Source organism: Gossypium arboreum, chromosome 5, assembly GCF_025698485.1.
Source record: "Gossypium arboreum isolate Shixiya-1 chromosome 5, ASM2569848v2, whole genome shotgun sequence".
Lineage (NCBI taxonomy): Eukaryota > Viridiplantae > Streptophyta > Magnoliopsida > Malvales > Malvaceae > Gossypium > Gossypium arboreum.
The window spans coordinates 15,717,274-15,725,481 of record NC_069074.1 but is presented as its reverse complement, the minus strand read 5'-3'; the positions used below and the strand labels follow the sequence as shown (position 1 = coordinate 15,725,481).

General features: G+C 36.8%; 1 protein-coding gene and 1 long non-coding RNA gene across 2 annotated transcripts; one reads left to right on the top strand and one right to left on the bottom strand.

Moving 5' to 3' along the window:
* Window positions 1-355: 355 nt before the first annotated feature.
* On the top strand, window positions 356-1,898 carry LOC128293115 (uncharacterized). Its single transcript, XR_008283180.1, has 2 exons — window positions 356-1,492; window positions 1,591-1,898. It is a non-coding gene; the product is annotated as an uncharacterized LOC128293115 (long non-coding RNA).
* A 1,955-nt stretch (window positions 1,899-3,853) lies between these two features.
* LOC108450128 (rop guanine nucleotide exchange factor 1-like) lies at window positions 3,854-7,322 on the bottom strand. The gene is made up of 5 exons (XM_017747613.2): window positions 6,584-7,322; window positions 6,054-6,170; window positions 5,406-5,944; window positions 4,764-5,117; window positions 3,854-4,575 (listed from the first exon to the last, which is right to left on the bottom strand). The coding sequence occupies exons 1-5, from the start codon at window positions 6,867-6,869 to the stop codon at window positions 4,210-4,212; spliced, it is 1,662 nt and encodes a 553-aa protein (XP_017603102.1). The 5' UTR covers window positions 6,870-7,322; the 3' UTR covers window positions 3,854-4,209.
* Window positions 7,323-8,208: the final 886 nt, after the last annotated feature.

Sequence of the window (8,208 nt, the reverse complement as noted above, 5' to 3'; positions counted from 1 at the left end):
TATAATCGGAGATCATTAAATGGAGTAATTAAGAAAATTTAGTTCATTAAATGTAATATATTTATTAATTGAATGTAAATAAGCTTATAAATAGCACATTGTTAGTGAAAATAAGGCAATAAAAATTCTCCTATATTTTCATCCACTTTTATTTATTATTTTATTAATTTTCAATAACAAGATTGATTTTTTTATTTTTATTTTAGATTGGGAAGCTTATGAAATGGGTCAAAGTTTACTTACGGAATTATTAAATAAATGAGATCCTATGTAATGGTCCTCAAGGATATTTCACCGATACTTCCTCGAATAATTATATATAGGTTGTATTCATATGCCTTTTGGCATTGGGGTATAACAAGACCGTCAGTCAAATTAAAGCAAGCAAAACAAGTCATATAATTATCTTAATGCTACTTATCACGAATGTGCAACAATTAGCTAAGGTCAAAATTGTCGAGGAGCGTAGCTCATTCGTAGTGATACACATTATATATAATCCCTAATAAGGAGAATACAGGTATAACAACACTGTAAATGGAGGGTTTTAGTCGCTCTAGAAGTTTGGCATGTCATTAAATCCACTAATTGTGGTTGTCCACGCCTAATCTCCCTTGGATAAAAACACTTACCTGCACAGCTCCTCCATGATCCCAGACTTATATATGCTTTTCTAATACAAGAGCGAAACCCATGTCTGCAATAATGTGAAACCGATCAAAACCCTTTTTCCTCAGTTTCAGATGTACGCAAATATAGAGAGAGAGTTGGGATATTATGAGGGCGTGTTTCATCAGAAACGAGGAGGGTGGAAAGGGTGGGGGACTAGTGGAAGGTGAGATGAGGAAGGCCAAAAAAAGACTGAAGGGAGATGTGGGTTTTTCACCAGTAACGAGGGAAGAGAAGGGAATAACCATGATGATGAAGATGATCCTTTGATCCTTCTAAATATGCCCTTCCCTTATAGGGGAATGAACCATCCAATCTTAATTATATTTTTTATCTATCTTTTTTAGTCTGAAAAACACCCCTTATCTTCCTCAGTCCTTCTACCTCCCTCTTTAATCTTCTACCTCCCTCTTTAATTAATGACGCCATCTCACTCTCTCTCTTATTTACTGTTCTTCCTTCATTGCATCTTAAATAGGAGAACCCCATCAGCATCTACTCCACTCTCCTGTTTTCATTTATACACTCTTTTCTTTCTTTCTCTTCTCTTCTCTTCTGTTCCTTTCTCTTCGTGTCTCAGTGGTGAATACAAGGACAGTTAGTTTATCATTTTTAGTTTGCTTTCATGGGGGTTTAGCAAAGGGCTTCTTACAGAGTTTATTGGCATTCTGTCCACCTCCCCATCATGGAAAAAGTCCGTATTTTTCCCCTCTGGTTTTTCATGGAGGTGGGCATACTGCCAACTGGGCTCTGTTGGCTTCTCTTTGTAAAATCCTTGTGATGCATTTCTTCCAGCTTTCGTCTCACTCTGATGAACTTCCAGGTAAATAACATGCATAACATATGTACCATGATCTCCATCTATATTTTGCAGTTTTTTACTATTTTTCTTTCGGTGAACAACAATCATGTTCGTGGCAGGTTTAGTGTCGACACCTTCTGGTTATCTATGCATTGCCAGGTATCTTTACTACTTCATACGAAAAGAAATGGAATGAAGAACATTTTACCATCTATTTGGTGCTTTCATCATGCTAGCTTCTGCTAGTTGCAGGTTTTGATTATCAGTAGTTAGATATGTACTGACTAGTCTACTGAGGTTTGAGGGTGCGTGCCACCATCTTGAGGCACTACCTTCTGTTTTCTTATTTCTGTAACTGGTCTTATTTTAATCCGCCTTTGAATCTTTGACTGCTAATTAAGAGCCCTAACTAGGTTTTACAGATTAATTTTTCTCTACTTTCTCCTTTCCCAAGCATCAATACTTGTTACAGTTGCAGAACTTCTATGTGGGGGTTCCATAATCCATTTAGGGTTTTATGATTAGCTTCATGTTTATGCTGTCAAGGTCCATGAAACCATTTGTAAGTGTTGAAGGATCGATCCCTGAATTTGATATCCAATTCCAAGTAAAATCCCTTAGAAACAAAAGGGAAAGTGTGTGGAAATTGCATATTTATCCTTGAAACAAAAAAAAAACCCAAGGACAGGAACAAGAAGATTTTGTCAGAGTTGCATGAGACCCAAATGATGATTCCATTGAAGGGTTTTGAATTAAAAACTTTTAAAACTTAATATTATTTTGGTTTCTTGAGAGGTTTATGAGCATGTTAATTATCAGATATCAGATTACACACTTAAAAGCAAAAAAGGATTTTTAATGTTCATGGCCTCATGCATGATTGCGCCACCAACTTCAAAAATGTCAGTCATTTATTTACTTTGTTTAAATATTGTATATTTTTAATTAAATCATTCACAGTGCACTAATGAATCTGTAGGGCAGGGTCTCTTTTATTTAGGGGCAGCTAGCCCTAGTCCCGGTTGCATTTCCTACACTCTCCTAAACACCTTATACGTAGCCTCATGATTGAAATACTGACAAACACCATTAAACAATTGTTAAAACGCAAACAAAAAAGGGTAGGTAAATATCCAATCACCTAATTTAACTCCTGTGACTCCACATCGATATTTTCACTCCGGTTCTATGTAATTGAGCTTGGTGAGAAGAAAAATGAAAGAGGATTGGTGGTGAGGATGCATAAGTATGAGAATGTACGTAAACACAATGCAGGATTAGAAATAAAAGAATGAGAACCCATGTGTTGGATGGATGTGAAGGTTTGAGTTTACTAGTTGCTAGGGGAAAAAGGAAAAGTGGGGTTTAGACAGGAAATGCGTAAGATTATCTTGAATGTGATATAAGATATGTATTCATTAGGTCTATACAGAGTAGGTTATCATGAGCTTTGAACGTGTACAAATGTAGGATATTGGTGAAGTCAGAGGTAGCTACACTGCTGGGTCGGAGCAGGAATTTTGGGTTTTGAGGAAAATAGAGTGGTGCTGGAGGGCCATTGTCTGCCTTGACTATTTACTATTTGCTGCATGCATAGAGCGGGTTTGGGTCAATGCGTGAGAGAATTTTGGTCAAGAGTACGACTAGATAAAAGATGCTTATGACTCAATCAATGGGGACCATATATACTCTTACATTTCAACTTGTTTTACTTTTCTTACGTTATATGTTTTGTTGGGGTAAGTTCTGGTGATGAGTCGGCCCTGCAACAAAGTTGTTCGAAGAGGTATTTTTTTTGATCGTCAGTTATGTCGCCTCTTCTTCTGTTGGTTCCTTCTGGGCCCTCTAACCAGCTGCAATATACCCTTCACTATCGGAATTTATTTCATTTCTTTACTATCATAAAAAAGGATTGTTCACTTTAAATATTATTCTTTTCTGAATGGTAGTGTTATGTGGCAAGGCAGTCATGTGAATGGTGGTTAAGAACAAATAATTCTCTTGAGATGGTTTAGAAATTTTATATTAGTAAAAAACGTTTTAATGAAATTGGGTTTAGTATTTTGAGGAAAGAAATCCACTTGACGTGAGTACATGACAACTGTTATAAGTTGGGTTATCAATGTAGAAAACAAAAGAAATTGGGCCTTAATGATTCGTCCCATTAACAGAGAAGTCGATTGTTTACTTTTTCTCTTTTCTTCAATTTTTTCTAAAAAAATCCATATCGATTTAAAGATTCTCGCTTATATGTAGTGCGTTATCCTTCGAACCTACAAGTTAATTTAGGATTAGCATCCCAAATGCCATGTCGTTTTAAATAAATTTCATTTTTCCAAAAAAAAAAAATATAAGTGCAAGTTAATCTGAGTGTTAACAAGGTTCGCATAACAACCCATTAATTTATACCAAAACTCCCAACTTCCGCTTCATCACAAAGCTTCTCTACTCTTGAAACACAAGAAATTTGCTAGCAGTTTCTGCTACAATGGTGATACTTAAGCGAGTTCCGGCTGAACCAATATCCCATCCCTGATCGTTTGGGGAAAAGAGAAGAAAAAAAGTCTCTACTTTGTATGTCTAACCATAAAGGAATATATATACAAAGATCCAATCTAATCCGTCAGAAGTAATGACAAATCAGAGCTTTGATGGCGTAGGATATCTCAATCTTAATCTATAAGTGCTACTACCAGTTTTTCCAGGTTGATGATGCAAGACGTTGTTCCTTACATTCTTCAAAAGGCTAGCCTTTCCAGTGAGCCAGCCAATGCGTCTCTAAGATTGCCATTTGTTATAAGTTGACAAGTCCTCCTATCTGGGCTCTCATCTATTTCGTCTGAATCATTGGATGCTCCCATACCACATGTTGCACCCGCAAGAGAACGCTGGTATGAGAAAGGACTGGGCAATATCCGCCTTTGTATAGGCGGAGCAGCACCAATTTGCCCCGGCTCATTAACAGGCATTAACTCTGCTGTTGCACTTGCGCGTTGTTTTGTGGCATCGTCCACATATAGCAGATCATCAATCCTTGCTGCTATGTTGAAAGCTAGGCTTTCCATCACTCTAGAGTAGCTCTCAAGAATTGCTTGTCCTACATCCTAAAATAACCAACAACAATTTTACTCTGTTCTCTTTGCCTTCAGCATATTTCAACAATCCCGAAAAAGAAAAAGGAAAAAAGAAGATGCAAGTTCATGCGAAATCTTAATATACACATGTTATTGATGGAGACAGGTACACAGGACCTATGATGCTTTAAGAACTAATTCATGGTAAGATGAAATACCTTGTTATGCTGAATTTTGCTCACGTCTAAAGAAGTCTGAGGAAGGCCTGAAAACCGTAGCCTTAAATTCTGTAAGAGTGTCTCGGCCCGCTGAGCTAAAACCTTAGTCGTTTCTATGTCACCAACAAAACCTTTAACTTTGCCACCCCATGATGACTTTCCAACCTTTGCACGTAGTGAATGCCTTTTTGAGTATTTTTTTTTCCAAATATGCACCGAAGCCTCAACCCTGTTAGCTATTTCCAGAGTAGTGTACTCTGATGATTGGTCTAAGTAATCAAGAAGACACTCAGGGAAAAACTGGTCAGCAGTTAAGTAACGATACATGCCCTCACCCAAACAGTCCTTTCCACACTGGAAGACAAGTAAAAACGGCAAAAGGAATAATGATTATGCGCATAAAATGCTCCCGAAAAGGAAGGAGAATGGAAACAAAGATGCATGACCAATAGTAATCAATCAAAATGCATAGTGTGTGAATATATGTCACAAATAAGCTCAGAACCAAATGACACTTTCAGGAACCTAATAATACATAAATATTTGATGCAAATTAGCCTCACGGTTTCTCTTTTTGAAAATATATTTTATTTTCTCATGCCACATGGAACAATTTTGTATACTATGAAGCAGTCTCCAAACCTTGGGTAAGCTTTTGAGGTAAGCATTTGGGATTTCCATCTCAGCCAAGACATTGCTGTTTATTGCCATAGCAGCCTTAAGGATCTGGTGCGTACATTCTTTACACTGCTGCAATCTCTTTCTTGAGTCTTCAGATAAACCAGAAGGGGGAACCTTAGGAAATGGGAGCCACCACTTCTCTTCCTGCCTAATAGATGGCCACTCAGATGTCGAAGATGAAGGAAATGCCTCAATTCCATCGTTATCGGAGATGACCACCCCACGATCAGCATAACAAAATTCAGAATCATGAAAGCTATCAAGAATGCTTAGCAGCATTGCATCAAGTTTCTTGAGTGCTGGAAGGTTTACATATAGATCTGAGCGTGGGCGGGCCACCATAACCTCAAAGGTTCCCCCTCCTGGAAACTCTTGCAAAGACGGTTTAAGCTCCACTATGGAATCACTTACACACAGAAGCCAGTCCATCTCTCTACGCCACATCAATTTCCTTTGTGGTGATAATGGCTCTAATTTCCATAGTTCCCCAAACACAGAAGCTGCAAGAAGTTAACAAATCGATTCAGATTTGAAGTTTTTAACCTCTTGTTAATGATGAGCCAAGGAAAAAACTAGAACAGAAATGAAATGCTAGTAAAAGAAACTAACCAGAAAGATTTGTAATGGCATTGGAGATGGCCAGAGCAGTACAAACTCCTTTCCCTCCACCTGACATATCTTCTCCAAGCAAAATTTTAGCAAACCTTTCCTTCATCAATTCTATTTCTGCAGTAACATCAATAGTAATTCAAACACAAATAAACCTAAGAAAACACAGAGGAATAGCAGAGTCAAACTAGACTTTGCAGAAAAATCTGTCCATATTATTGGGCTTTGTTCGATTGAGAAGTCCGATTTGTACCGAAAACTTGGAGTCGAGTTAAAACTTAAAACGTAATAATAAATGGGAAGGTATAAAGCAAACAGAGTTTTAAGAGATAAAAGTAGATAACAGATCTAAACAACCGTCACTAACTAACTACGTTAGTATATGCATGCAGCAAAAAAGATTCAACCAGAAGTCTTCAATCTTTACCTAATTAAAATTGCCTCCAAAACCTTCAATGAAGCGGCAAATTCTACTTTCAATTTAGTTAAGCGCTAAAAAGAAAATAAAAACAAAAGTGCAGTGAACGCACCAGACATGTCGGCCTCTGGTACCTCCGCCTTCGTCGTCGGAATGACCACGTGTCTTCCACCGACGACCGGCAACATCACGGGAAGTCGCGCTTTGAAACTAGCACCGTCGACAAACTCTGACCCCGCGGGGGGCGAAGAGGTCAAAGAACTCGAACCACCTCGGTCAAACCGACGACAGGAAAACCCACTTGAGCTCTCGGATTCACTCACGTCGGCGCTCAAATTGTAGCTCTCCAACTGCTCGCTTATTTGATCGAAAGATTCCTCAGACGAAACGCTCCCCATTCTTCAAGTCAAAGATCAAATGCTCAACAAACTTGCCAATGGTTTACGTATTCTTGCCGGCATTATGGGGCCGTACGGTCGAGTTGAAAAAGAAGAAGAAAGAAAGCAAAATAATGAATGAAGAAATAAAGATTCAAAGGGAAGTGTACTCTGCTTCTTTATTCGGCTTTGGAGGCCATATTGCCGTCGCAATGGAAGACAATGGCGGTTTCTCCTTTTAGTTGGCGGGTGATCATGGAGCGTGAGTGGCACGCCCTGCCCGTGTAGGGTTATGAAAGAATGTTTGTTTCACGCGATTAGAAATGATGAGTGCCGCGTTTAATACACGATGGAGTTGGGTTGAGGCGTAAATGGGATAGTATGCGGTGTAGGTTAATGTGATTATTAGTTTTTATCAATAAATTTATGGATCCCCCACCAACTTTACCATTCCTTTTATTTGGGTGGGTCTTTACTCTTTATAAAATATATTTCTCTTTTCCAGTTTTATTCGTCGATGTTCCAACTTCCTGTACCAAATTACTCTACTTAATTACGTCTCTAGTATTAATTAGGAATGGAAACCAACAATACTTCCACTGACTTCTAAGTTGTATATATTTTGAAATAAATTTTTGTTTTCATCATTGATTTATACAAATGTTTTCATTTAAATTATTAAACTATTTAAATATTTTTTATTTATAAGTTACTACGATATTAAGTTTTTTTAAATACTAGCAATCTCCAAGCGACAATCGACGCAATGGATCAATACCCATAAATGAACAGAATATACATTATATTCAAGTCGATATGATAGTTAATTTCGGAGATAAAAAAAATATTTAAATTTTGATTTGTAAATTCTTAACATTCAAAGTTGTTTAATGAAAAGAGTGTTTGATTTGTGCAAGCAATGCAAATAAAAAACCCATATAACATTAATTTTAACAAGAAAATGACTTAAATAAAAACTTTTAAATAGTTTAATAATTAAATTATAATTTTTTAATCACTGACTAAAACGAAAACTTACCCATGGACTTAGTTACTATTGATTATGAATGAAATTATGTGTTAACAATACATCTATAGAAAGTTGTATCATCATTTTGACTATTAATGAAATTATCTAAGAAAATACATCTGTATACATATGCCTAAATGAACTGATTGCAACATGATTGAAACTTTTGGTGTAAAAACAATTTTTTTGGTAAACATTAGCTTTGTAGCTCGTAATTTTGAGGGTGAATTTGTTAAATTGAATGTTTATCAGATACCCTTTGTACGAAATTTATAGAAAAAAATTAACAAGTGAAAGAAAACCTTAGAATTTGTGTTATCGAGCAATTTT

What these genes read in the sequence shown, in the direction of transcription:
- LOC108450128 (XM_017747613.2), bottom strand. Translation starts at nt 6,869, where the DNA reads ATGGGGAGCGTTTCGTCTGAGGAATCTTTCGATCAAATAAGCGAGCAG. An exon ending in ACCAGAGGCCGACATGTCTG is followed by an intron (nt 6,171 to 6,583) that starts GTGCGTTCACTG and finishes ATGTTACTGCAG; the next exon opens with AAATAGAATTGATGAAGGAA. An exon ending in ACCTCAAAAGCTTACCCAAG is followed by an intron (nt 5,118 to 5,405) that starts GTTTGGAGACTG and finishes CTTGTCTTCCAG; the next exon opens with TGTGGAAAGGACTGTTTGGG.